The sequence below is a fragment of the Fukomys damarensis genome, unplaced genomic scaffold, assembly GCF_012274545.1.
Source record: "Fukomys damarensis isolate Sample0158 unplaced genomic scaffold, DMR_v1.0_HiC HiC_scaffold_19, whole genome shotgun sequence".
NCBI classification, from domain to species: domain Eukaryota; kingdom Metazoa; phylum Chordata; class Mammalia; order Rodentia; family Bathyergidae; genus Fukomys; species Fukomys damarensis.
The window spans coordinates 68,653,554-68,666,019 of NW_022900931.1; the positions used below are offsets into that span (position 1 = coordinate 68,653,554).

A 12,466-nucleotide genomic window follows, 5' to 3' on the forward strand; every position below is an offset into this window, starting at 1 on the left:
GCCTGGGTGAGGTTTAGTACTGGATTAGTCCCATTTGAAAACCAGGAGCAGGTAAAGTTTAATGTTTACCCCCAATATAGGTCACATGTTCTGTTTTGACATGTCAATAGAAAAATATTATTCCACTGACTGCATTCTGTGCACCGCATCTTTGAAATCTAGCGTGCACTTTACACTTGGAGTACATCTCTACTGTAGCTCACCCAACACACGTGGCCACCTAGAGCAGTAGGGCAGTGTGGTTCAGTTGCTTTGATCCTTTGAGCAGTTGTCTTGATCTCCTTTTGCTGCATGAGTCCGACTCCCTTTTCTCCATGTTTTTAGCTTTGGGTAGATGTGCTGGGAGACCAGATGCTATATGTGGCACGCTGGCTTCTACTCCTAGATCCAGTGTAGAAATCTGTAGTATTTCAGAAACCTGAGTCCATTCCATTAATAAAGACAGCAAAAGTGCATGCTGGCTCACAGCAGAATGCCAGAGGGCAGCTGGCAAGCAAGGGAGGGCCGGGGTTGGAAAAATAATCACTTTGTAACCACTATACAGAAGACTGATTCAGGCAAGAATTATCCGTGAAGGCTAAATATAGAGGCAGGTGTGTTTTTTTGTTTGTTTGTTTGTTTGTTTTTTTTGTACCAGGGACCGAACTTGGGACCTTGCACTTGTGAGGCAGGTGGCAGAACCACTGAGCTAAATCCCCAACCCTAGAGGCAGAATTTTGATGAAGAGGATACTTGCATGAGCTTAAAGTATCTTGCCACAGATTGCTTAGTAGCTGAAAAGACAGAGCAACTGGTAGAGAACTGGAACATTGACCAGGTAAGCAAATGAAGCATCAGAACAGGTGGGATCTGGGTGCTGCAGCCCTAGGTGGCAGGCAGCGGGGTTCACGCAGGTGTTAGGAATAGGCACGTCAGCACTAGCAAGGTGCACATCCTTCGTGCTCTTTTCATTTTTGTTCCTTTTCTATGAGGAACTTATTTCTAAAGTTTTATGAATAGTATAAACAAAACCAGGTATCTTGATACACACTAGTACTCTGGGAGGCTGAGGCAGTTGGATCATAAGTCCAAGCCCAGCCTGGGCAACTGAGCAACTTGGTGAGATCCCATCTCAAATTAAAAAGGGCTGGAAAAAAAATAAACCAGGGCTGGTAGCTTAATGTGAATGTTGTGGGTTCAATATCCAGTACTGAAAAAAAAAAAAAGTGTAAATAAAAAGCAGACATCTAGCAGTGTGCTAAATGTGACAGGAGAACAGAAACAAGAGATGGAGTGTTGGGCTTTACGGTAGGTAATGAAAGATTCGTGTGGCTCCACTGTGGGATGTCACAAGGAAATCAGTGGCAGTGGGAGAAGGTAAGCTGGCAGGTTACCGTGGGAATTTTAGTTGAGAGGGCACATTTAGGCTTTTTCTTATCAGAACCCACTCTGCTTGGGTTCAGGGGTGAACAGGCCAATAAGGGAATTTAACGTAGAAACTGGCAGAGACACACACCTCCGTAGACCAAACACAGCCCTGCACAAGCCATGGGATCCTTTCTCTCCAAGAACACAGTACAGATGAGTGAATGGGGAATTTTCCACATACCTCCAGGGTCTGTGGACAGCAGAACTCCAAAACAGATGGAGTCATATTCCTGAGTTACTGCAGGAAGCAGAACACCCCTCCTACTCACACACAAGCAACACAAGGGCCACAAAAAGAGACTGTAATGTGAGTGAAGAAATAAATACTTTATTATGTTAAGCCTCAGTGATTTGTGGGTTGTCACACAGAATGCCTGCTCAGTGACAGAAAGAGGCACCGACTTTTGTATCTAGAGGGAGCAACTCAGTGTTCAGGCAACAGAATCAATGCCGCAATCAGGATCAATGTAAAACCAAAAGATCACCTTATGGAGCCCAAGGAGTTTAGTTACCATTGCTCAGGCAGACAGATGTCTTCATCAACCTTTATTAGTATTTTCAACCCATTTTTATCTCAGCCCCCTAATAAATACACCTTCATATTTAGATACATAGCTGAAAAGTTTCACAAAACAGTATATGCCTTCACTACACAATGCATTCTGACCTATTCTACTCTACTTTGTTGCTTTGTAAAGCCAGTGGCCATCCACTGATTTGATTTTACAATTCACTAACGGGCTGGAGCCAACAGTTTGAAAACTGTTACAGGCTCCAAGCATTTGGGGATCTTTCCAGCCACTCTACACAAGTAAAGACACATGAGTTAAACTAGGAAACAGTTTCCACTTTTGAGGATTCAGAGATGAACTTGACATCGTACATGTATAAAAATGACAAAACATCTGTCAAGAATTCTTGAACAAACTTAGCTCAAAGAAAAGGAGCAGTCAAGGCAAAGATGACTAGCAAAGCGCCAACAATCACACACTGTAAGGCAACTCTACACTCTGTCAAATGACCCCACATGGGGTGGTGCTGAAGTGAATGGAAGAAAGCAGCTTACACTCTGTGAGCATCTTCCCAGGGTGTTTCTGGAGGGGAGGGAGTTTCCCTCAGGACTCTCCACTTTTAAGTGCTTTAGTCAACCTTAGGAGAGTGATTATCTAAAGACATCACAGGAAACCTCCAAGGGCACACTTCAGGATTCACGGCCAGGCCAAACTCATCTCATGGGATGCTCATAACACCCTCCGCACACACAGAGCTGCAGTCTTCCCCACGTGGGCTCCAGGCCTCTTCCTCTTCCTCGAGGGCCCCAGTGCTCAGTGGCCAGGCCCAAGTGTTCCTAGCAGTCAGGGCAGGCGCGGTGCTTCTTGCTGCTGTGGCTGCTGTGGTGCTCAGCAAGGTGGGCGATCCATGCAAAGGCTTCCCCGCACTCACTGCAGGGATACGGCTGCCCGCGGCCAGCTCCAGCCTCAACCATTGCGGGGCTGGCTGCTGAGGACGGGCCTGGGGCCTGGTCCTGCTCCACTGGGGTCCCGAAGTCTTCTGGGGCCAGCTCCTTCCCCGCACTGCTGGAGACACACTCAGGACCCTCCTCCCTTCCGCCCTCCTCCTCCTCCTCGTCCTCTGGGTGGGGCCTCTTTGTTCCAGCACCTGGCTGCAGGCTGGCCAGCCCCACTGCATCCTTGTCCTGCTCTTCCAGTGGTGGTATGGCTCCCCGCTTAGAGTCCTCCTCTCCCTGGTCATCCGGAACCTTCTCAGGCTGTGCTTCCTCCTGGGCCACGTCCCCTGAAGGGCTCACGGGAGCATCCTCAGCAAGCCCGTCTGTGAGCACCTCACGCCCAGACACGTCCTCACACGTATCCCCTTCGCTTTCCTGATGCGCCCCGTCACCTGCAATGGGTCAGAATGTGAGCAACCCTGGCGCTTAGGGCCCAAGACACGGAAGCTGCTTCCAGCACAGAACTGGTGAGAGTACGGCCAAAACCTGAGCAGGCGGAGCAGGAACTCAGAAGAGAACAACGACCCTCTTCCCAACTCTACCGAGACCGCACTGCGGCCAAGTGCGGTGTCACAGCCCGGCTGGCTTGGAAGGTGGCCCCTTCCCCAGTCCGTTTCCCCTTTTCAGCAGCCCCTGCGTCACTGAGTCTCACTCCCAGCCTGCCTTGCAGCCACGGTGGCCATGCAGCCATCAGCACAAGTGTGAGGGCTGGGCAGCATTGTCCTTCCCACCTCAGTGGGCTGAGACCTGAGCGGCCACCCTGCACCAGGAGGTGACATGACACCGGACAGTCACGAGATGGAGCCCCCCTCTGTCACCAAGAAGAACCAAGTCAGCCCGTGGGGTGAACCAGCTGGTTACACCCCTGCCTCCCCCAAGTGACCTATTAGAAAATAGGACATTAGCATTCAAAAAGGTGCCAAGAGGCTGGTGTGTGCCTCCCTCCTGGACCCAGTCACAACCCCCTGTCCCTGAGGAAGCTAGGGCAGCCCGAGAGGCCTCTGTCGCCTCAGCCGAGCTGCCTGAGAAGAGCACAGCAATGGGCAGTGTGTGACTGAGGCCACCTGGTCCTTCCAGTGCTGGTCAGGTCCCTAGAAGATTACGACACCCCCAAGGACAGCATAAAGCTATACAGCCACACAGGTGAGCCAGTCAACCCACGGACACTTGCTCTGCTGTTCCACTGAGGGTCCCAGCTTTAGGATGGCTGGTCGTGCAGCAAGAGATCAGGAAATAACAATACTGCTGCCTTCTGCTCTAATGCAGAGGGTGGGATGACCCAGCCCTCACCTGGCCGCCCTTCCCTGCAGCAACTCCCACTGATCTCACCTGGGCCACTGTCTTCTGGCAGGTCCAGGTCCTCCAATCCAGCCTCCCCAGTCTCCAGCCTAGGAACAGTATCAGGCTGAGAAAGCTGATATCCTGAGGAAGTGAAGAGCACCACCAAAGCTGGAGGAAGCAGCGGACAGTCTCCCGTGCCCTCTACACCAAGCCCCACCGCAGCTGCCCTCCGTCAGAGCCCTGAAGCCCAGTGGTCCTGAGGGTGAGGCAGCAGAGACCAAGAAGAGGGTCTGCCTGGATGAGGCTGGGAAGCTGTGGGGAATGGGGAGATGCGGAGCCAGGGACAGCAAGTCACTGACCACCGTGTGGAATAGGGCGCACAGTGTTAGCTTAGCCAGTGCGGGACAGTGGACCCCACTCCCAGCACCAACCAACCATGTAATGACAACTATAAAGAGCTCGGTCTGTTGGCCTCCCTACCAAGGAGGGTAACAACGTCTACCAGGCTAGCAGGAAAAGCCGTCTGCCACAGGTAGGGTGACAGGCAGCAGTGATGTGGCCCAGTGGATCTCCAAGGCCAGATTGCGAGGGTGAGCTGGGACCTCAGCAAAGGATCCAACATATTCAAGTTCAAACACACAGGAGACACCCTTGTTGTCCACCCAGCCCTGGGACTAGGGGTGCAGCATGGCCGGAAGGAGCCTCACCCCAGAGGAGCAGCTTCCTGTAGCTCTGCAGGTTCTCCTCTGCGGGATCCAGGTGACCCCACTCCACCAAGGGCAGGGGCTCCTCTGAGAACGACTTTGGCTTCTAGAACAGCAAGGCAGGCAGAGCTAAGGCCTGCACCCTCTCTGAGGGACCCGTGGACGGACCCTCAACCACCCACACCTCTGACCCGTCGCACAAGCCACTCCCTCCTGCAGGTCGACCCATAGGGTCCCAGGGAAGCACAGTGCCGGGTCCCAGGGCCCACAGTGGCCCCACCTACCTCCAGCTCAGTTTTGGCAGAGTCAGCCTCCCCGGACTTTTCTCCCCCAACACTCCCCTGTTCCAGAAGCATGGACTCCAGGGCAGGCCAGGCTGGAAGGAGGGAAGGCAGCTCTGAGGAGACAAGTTCTTTGTGGCTCAGAATCTCAAAATAGTAGGCAGACCCCATTCCCTCGCCACAGCGGCCCAGCTGGCCCCTCACTGCAGGTCATAGACAGTGTCTGTCTGCAATTTACAGAGCAGAGTGGCCACAAAAAGCAAAAAAAAAAAGGAAGTTCAGGCTCCACAAAGGCCCCAGAGATGCCAATCCCAGCCAGGAAAGAGGGACACTCGGTAAAGCGCTGGCACTGATGTGGGCAGGTGGGCAACTTCCTATGCCAACACTGTAGCTACAAAACTTTGGGAACCGCTTGAGTTTCTGCCATACATAAATGGCAGTGGCTTGAGGGACCCATCCTCAGCACACAAAAACTTCACATGCAGCACCCAGCCAGGGCACCCTGCAGCCTGCTCAGGACGGAAGGCTGGGCTCCAGGAACCACAAGTCAGCCACCGCCCAGAATCTGCCCCTGCACAGCAAGCACTGGGTACAGGCTCACAATTCCCCAGCCCCTGCACACACACACACAGTGCAGACTCACAACTTCCTTTCCAGAGGGTACAAGGAGTGGGAGACTACTTTCCTCGTTACATGTCAATGCTTTTTCACCATCAGTGGAAAACACGTATGACCAAGCCCTTTCATAAGAGGAACTTCACTAAAATCAGCACATATGAGAGGCAGAAACCACGGGGACAGGCCACCTGGAGCATGCGCCCTGCCCCTACCTCCCCACCAAAGGCACCGCCCCCAGCTCAGCTAGGTGTCAGGGGCCCCAGACGCACCCAGCCCACCTGGCAATAGCAGTGGGTCTGAGCGCCGCTCACACGCTCCCTCGCCGAGCTCAGAGGATGACCCCCCAGGGGAACACAGCAGCATCCCTGTTCACAACCAAGGGAACAAAGACATGGAAGCAGGAGGCCCCGGGTTCCCAGGCCCCATTACCACCCATCCCTCAGACCCACTCCTTACCCACAGAGGAAACCTGCACTCAGCAATATACCTACAATGTGTTCCCAGTTTTTAAGAGACTAATCCCTGCCTTTGGCTGTCCCCCATTTTGTCTCCTTCCGAACATCTGGAAAACAGATGCAAGGGCAAGAGCCCAAGCAGCTGTTCTGGCTCAAGAGGCAACCCTAAGGAAGAGGCCACTGGGCAGACTGGTCAGGGCCTGGACTACTCCCCTCTGTACTTCTTACACACAGGAAAACTAAACTCTCATGACACCCAGTGCTGTGGATTCCAATCCTTCTGGGCCCTCCTCCCTGCTTCCTCTTGGGCAGGCTCTTCTGGGATGGCAGCTTCACCTGGCTCATCCAGGACATCCGAGAGGCCTTCCACCAGGGAAGCTGCCTTCTTGCAGTTCTCAGGATACTGGGCCACCACCCAGGGGCGGACCCTGTCAGGTAGGATGCCCAGGAACTGCTCCAGCACCAGCATCTCCAGGATCTCCTCCTTGGAGCAGGACTCAGGCCGCAGCCACTGTCGGCACAGTTCATGGAGCCGGGCCAGGGTCTGGTGCGGCCCTGCTGCTTCCTGGTAGGCAAATTCGCGGAAGCGCAGGCGGGAGAACTCAAGGTCCACAGGGGTCCTCTCACAGCCAGTCCCAGCATCAGCATCAACATCGGCTGCGTCAGGATCAACCTCAGCCGTGAGGGCATCAACCTCGGCAGCATCGGCCTGGACCTCAACACTATCGGCCTGGATCTCGGCATCGACTTCAAACTCCGCAGCATCGGCCTGGACCTCGGCATCGATTTCATCCTTGGCAGCATCGGTCTGGACCTCGGCCCTGTTGGCACTGACCTCAGCCTCATCGGCATCAACCTCACCCACACCGGTATTGACTTCGGCATCAACATCAACCTCTGCAGCATCGGCAGGGACCTCAGCGGCACCAGTACTGACCTCAGCTGCATCGGCATCGACCTTGGCCACGCCCTCACGAACCTCAGCAATGGCCTCAGCCTCGGTCGCAGCAGTGACCCTGGCCTCAAGCTTGGCATCAGCTTCAGCCTCAGGTTCCCCCTGCTGGGCTGCATCTTCTGAGCCTAGCATGAGTGGTTCAGGAGGTGTTGGGGGGCTCCTAGGAGAGGCCACAACCTTCTCAAGAGGCAGCATCTTGCCAGGCCTGCACTGGAAATGTGACCGTCTAGCCAAGGGCAGAGCAGAGATGCCCAGATGAGAGGTGCCAGGGGAGGTCAGCCGGTGCCAGGACCTGCAGGGGACAGCACCAAGACAGACGCCACACAGTGAGCACAGACGAGTACAGGGGTCTCTCCGCCCGGCCGTGGGCCCACCAGACCCAGAATTCCAGCTTCGTTCTTGTACAGATAAAAGTTAACATGAACACAAAAAGCAAAGCATTCAGTAGGAGTAGTATTACCACAATTTTCTTTAAAATGTCAGAACATAATGAGAAATATAATGAGGCAACCTCAATTACAAACCAAAGGAAAAAGCCTTAAAACATCATAAACTCACCCCGTACGTGCATGTAACATGCATACATGTAAGTCGCATCATAGCAGACTCAGGTTTGTCCCAGAAATAATAATGACTGTTTCACATTTTAAAACGTGCCCTATGCAGACTTCAGTTCCCAATGACATGGAAGGACTAGGTGTCAAGTTGTCCCTCCCTTTAAACCACCGAAGACCTGAACTACAGTTTGAATTTAGGAAAAGGAGTGGCAGGGCCCCTCTGAAGCCAGGTACACAACCTACACCTACTTCTGAAAATAGGAGGCCTGCAGACCTGGGCTGACCCATCCACAAAATCAGTGTGGAGGAATCAGGAGTCGCTGGGGTGGGGGAGACAGGACATGGAGGAAACCGCAAGGAGGGAGAACACAGGTCACAGCCAGCCCTCCACTCACCCCAGCTAAATCCTGTGGGCATGAAGGCGCCACCTGCAAGACACGTACCACTCGAGAAGACTCAGGACTCAGGACATTCAGCTGAAGTGTTACTAAATAGACCAGGCAGCCACAGCCGACCTCAGGCCTATGAGGTTCACAAATGGCTCCTTTGGGGACCTGCAGGGCCAGCAGCGGGGGAAGACTTCCATACACCATGGGAGCAAGCAGAAAGCCACAACTGAACCCAAGGCAAGCACTGCTCTTTGGGGAACCACAGAAAGAAAACACTTTTTCTTCCATAGTTTTGAGGAATCCAAGAAAATCTCTGCATGACCACAGCTGCCTTGAGAATGTGTTCTGAGCAACCCCACTTTTATAAAGCTGTTGAAGTGAGCCGATATGGAAGAAGGCACTGCTGACTAGTCCTGGGTGCAGGTGGGGTCTGTGCTGACATTCTCCACCAACACCCGGGGTGCCAGGACCTTGGGGCTGGGAGGTGAAATGAAATGCCCAGAGCAGGCAAATCTAGAGGGAAGAAAGCGATCTGTGCTGCTAACTACGGGGATGGGGACCAACACTACATTAGGCTATTTCTTTTTGGCATGACGAAAATGTTCTAAAATTAACTATGGTAGTGGTGGCACAACTCTGAATATACAAAAACCTAACAAACTGTCCTTTTTACAGAGGGAAACTTTATGGCATATGAATTATATCTCGATAAAGTTGTTTTTGAAAATGTTGGCAGAGACTCGACTTTCAAATGTTTCCTACTCTCTCTGTGGCTAGTAAGGCAGGGGTCAGAGGCAAGTGCAGAGATCTCAACACCTGGGAAGACATCCCACACAGGGTTCCATTTCCCGTAACCCACGCCACAATCACCACCACTGTCACAAGTGCCCTTTCACCGTCACTATCATCAGCACTGTCGTCGTAATTATCACACCATCTGCCACCACCACATCCCATAACCACTCATAACCGCCATCACCACCACCACTCTCACTGCCAACACCCGCCCTCTAATCCTGGCCACAACTCCCTCCTCCCAGCTGTCCCATCGCGTTTCCTTCATGCACCCTCCCCTGGCCCTGCCCCAGCCCACTCTCCGGTATGTTCTTACCTTCTGCAGGGCTGGGCTCTTTTAAGTGGTCTCTCCAGGACCCTTCCCTCCTCGCTCCCTGTACGCACGCTCTCCTACCCATCGCCACCTCTCCTCAGCCCCTCCACTTTTCAGCGCTTGCTCACTGCCTCCCTGCTGGACTGTGAGCTCAGGAGAGCAGGGCTTTCCTCTAGGCAGGTCTTGGCCGGGGCAGTGCCTAGCTCAGCGTGTGACTGTGTAAATTCTGCTTTTTGAAAGTACATCTGCTGAGGACAGGGTGGTGCCTAATGGCCTTATGGAACCTCACATCCATCTACCTGGAGTCGTGATACAGTTGGAAATTAAGTGGAATTCAATACCTGGGCCACAAGGTGTTATGGAAGCACCCAGAGGAGCCCCTTCCTTACACCCTGTCCCCGCCCCCACACACACACAAAGCACCTGCTGCTATCCACCCACTTCATACCTCAGTACTTTCTCACGAATTTTTCATCTGTGGGTAGCTGGATTACCTCGGTTGTTTCTCTTATAGCTGTCAGGTAATTACTGAGTTCTCCGACTCCATCATGCTTTTTACTTGCTGTTATCTTCTGACTACACCTGTTTCATATCAAACAGCCATTTGTAAAATAAATTTCTGAATTCAGAAGCCTGGTTAAAAAGGGTTTTCTTCCCTACCCTTCATTCATTCTCCTGAGGAAGGAACAGAAAATGCAGAGTCAGGCAGAAAAGGCAGACAGTCCTAGTGGCAGCCACTCGACTCTACCTTACTGACAGCAGGACTCTGCCAAGTTCCGACACATTTCACAACAGCCCCCTGACCAGGTTTGTTTGCCAATCTATCAGACTTTTAACTTTTTCAGACATGTTTTGTTTTCTGTCAGTACTAGTGATTAATCTTAGGGTCTTCACACTCAGGTACATCCCCAGTCCATTTCTGTTATTTTGAGACAGGAGCTCGATGAGTAGCTAAATTGCCTGGGCTGGGCTCAAACGTGTGACCCTCCTGCCTCAGCCTCCCAGTGCTGGCATGACAGCTTGTTTTGCTTCTGATTCAGCTGGCAAATCTCTTGGTGGAGTGGCAATGCCAGCTCTAGATGGTCATCAGACAAAAGACACACAGAGCTCTTCGTGGTCACGTGGGTAACTGCTCTTCTTAGCTGCCACAGGCCTGTGTGCCTACGAAGGGGGGCCACACAGGAGACTGTGCCCTCGCCCACCAGGCCATGCCTAGGCTCGTAATTCCTCTCCCCAGAGCTTCAACTACCTTGAGGTAGGGACCAGGAACAGCCCCAAGGAGCAGGTGAGGAAATAAGAGGCACAGAGCGGTGCTGTGCCCAGACTCCCCCACTCTGAGTGTGGAGATGGGGTGGGGCCCTCGGCCAGCAGCTGGACCATGTGAATAGGAAGCCATCTCCCAGATCCCGGCACAGGAGGGGCACCTCAGGTCTGGGGACCGGCAGGGCCATCTGCCTGCAGTGTTCGAGGACCCAGCCCACCCAAAGATACCCACAGCAGCTGTCGCTGAGAGCTGCCCCCTCAGGAAGCTGCTCACACCGGGAAGCAGCCTGTCTTCCATCACACCCCAGATCCCTCTGTCTTCCTTTCTACGTGGCCCAGTGTTGGAACCAGAGGAAACCAGGTCTTACCAGCCTCTTCTGACCCCACCCACCACTGGGCTACCAGGATGTCCCAGTCAGAACAAAGGACAAACCACCTTCAGTGAGCTACACTCTGGCACCCAAGTTCCTCCCTGCATGGAGCAAACAAGAGTCTGGCTTGGTCCAGGATTTGCCCTGGATTTTCCAGGGGCCCAGCTCCCTGGCCTCAGCAGATGGAGCCGTGTGGATGTGTCGCGAGCTGTTCTCATGAGGTGCAGTCACTGAGGCAAGGTCACGGTGGCAGGTGGGTAGCTGGGCTGAGCATCCCTGATCTGGTGGATCTCTGAACAAACGCCCTGCACAGAGCAGGGTACTCACAGGGCCTCCTCAGGATTCCACCCACCTCTGGGACCCTCTCCATAGACTCTTAGTTCCATTGAGCAAACCACTCCAGTTCTTCCTCCGGGTCCTGTAAACAAAATCCCACCACACCACTTCTCCAACCAGCATGGACACGGGGCCTGAGGTTCATCCCTGGACACAGCTCCCTGGGAAAGTAAAATACCCCAGCATCTCCCCTGGACTTTCCCACAGATCACTATGCGCTTAAGGGAAAAATGGCACAACCATAATCTCAGCACTTTAGGAGGTTGAGGCAGGAGGATCTCAAATTCAAGCCCAGCCTGGACATCCTACTTATGCAGCAAGACCCTGTCTCAAAATAAAGAATAAAAAAACCTCTGGAGATGTAGCACAGTGCAAAAGCCCCAAGTACAATCCCCAGTACCACAAACGAAAAGAAAAGAAAAACGAGCAGAGACAGGAGTGCATTCAGGAAACTGAGACAGGAAGATCTTAATTTTCAGGCCAACCTGAGCTACATATAGTGAGGCTCTTTAAAAAAAAACAAACAAGGACTGGCAATTTAGCTGCCTTGAAAGCGCAAGGACCCAAGTTCAATGCCGGGTACCAAAAAACAAAAATAAAAACAAAAACAAACTCCAATAAATAAGTGAAGTAGACTTTATGAATGAGGAATCATCATTAATGTCTCAACTGCCGCTGGGCATTATGGTGCACACCTGTAATCTCAGCATTCAGGAGGCTGAGGCAGGAGGATCACTTTGAGTTCAAGGCCAGCCTGGAATCCATAGTGAGTTCATGGCCAGCCTGAACTACATAATGAGACCCTGTCCCAAAAAAACAAAAAATGAATAAATAAAATAAAATCTCAGCTGCCATCACAGGTCCCTGCCAAGAACACTCTGTTCTGTCCTGAAGTCACATGGAACAGATGGATGCTCTGCACAACTGGCAAAGTCTCTCCAAAGTCTCAAGGTCAGCTTTGCCAAGGAAGCTACAAACCCAAGGACCAGGAGGAAAAAGAACTTGGTGCAATACAGACAGAAGAGGAGAGGTCACAGACACAGTCGGGATGGGGAAGAATGAAGGTAGATCCCAGGATGCTCTGGCGCCCACCCCTAAAGCACAGGGCGGACACAAAACCGGGAGAATGAAGTGGGGAGGGGGTGACGATGTCAGGAAAATGGCAAAATGCTAATGGGTGAGTGAGCAAAGGATACACAGGAGTTCCACAACCTTTTAGTCAGAGTTTTAAAAT

At 52.5% G+C, this 12,466-nt stretch overlaps 1 protein-coding gene across 4 annotated transcripts; it reads right to left on the bottom strand.

Annotated features, from left to right (window-relative positions):
- Nucleotides 1-1,713: 1,713 nt before the first annotated feature.
- Zscan18 (zinc finger and SCAN domain containing 18) lies at nt 1,714-11,525 on the bottom strand. Of its 4 annotated transcripts, none has more exons than XM_033766086.1 (7): nt 9,757-11,525; nt 6,590-7,500; nt 6,077-6,163; nt 5,184-5,296; nt 4,903-5,005; nt 4,244-4,336; nt 1,714-3,306 (listed from the first exon to the last, which is right to left on the bottom strand). In XM_033766086.1, the coding sequence occupies exons 2-7, from the start codon at nt 7,401-7,403 to the stop codon at nt 2,756-2,758; spliced, it is 1,761 nt and encodes a 586-aa protein (XP_033621977.1). In that variant the 5' UTR covers nt 7,404-7,500; nt 9,757-11,525; the 3' UTR covers nt 1,714-2,755. The 4 variants fall into 4 exon arrangements, with proteins under 4 accessions (XP_033621977.1, XP_033621976.1, XP_033621975.1 ...); XM_033766085.1 differs by having other exon boundaries at nt 6,590-7,606; XM_033766084.1 differs by having other exon boundaries at nt 9,711-11,525.
- Between the last annotated feature and the right edge of the window lie 941 nt (nt 11,526-12,466).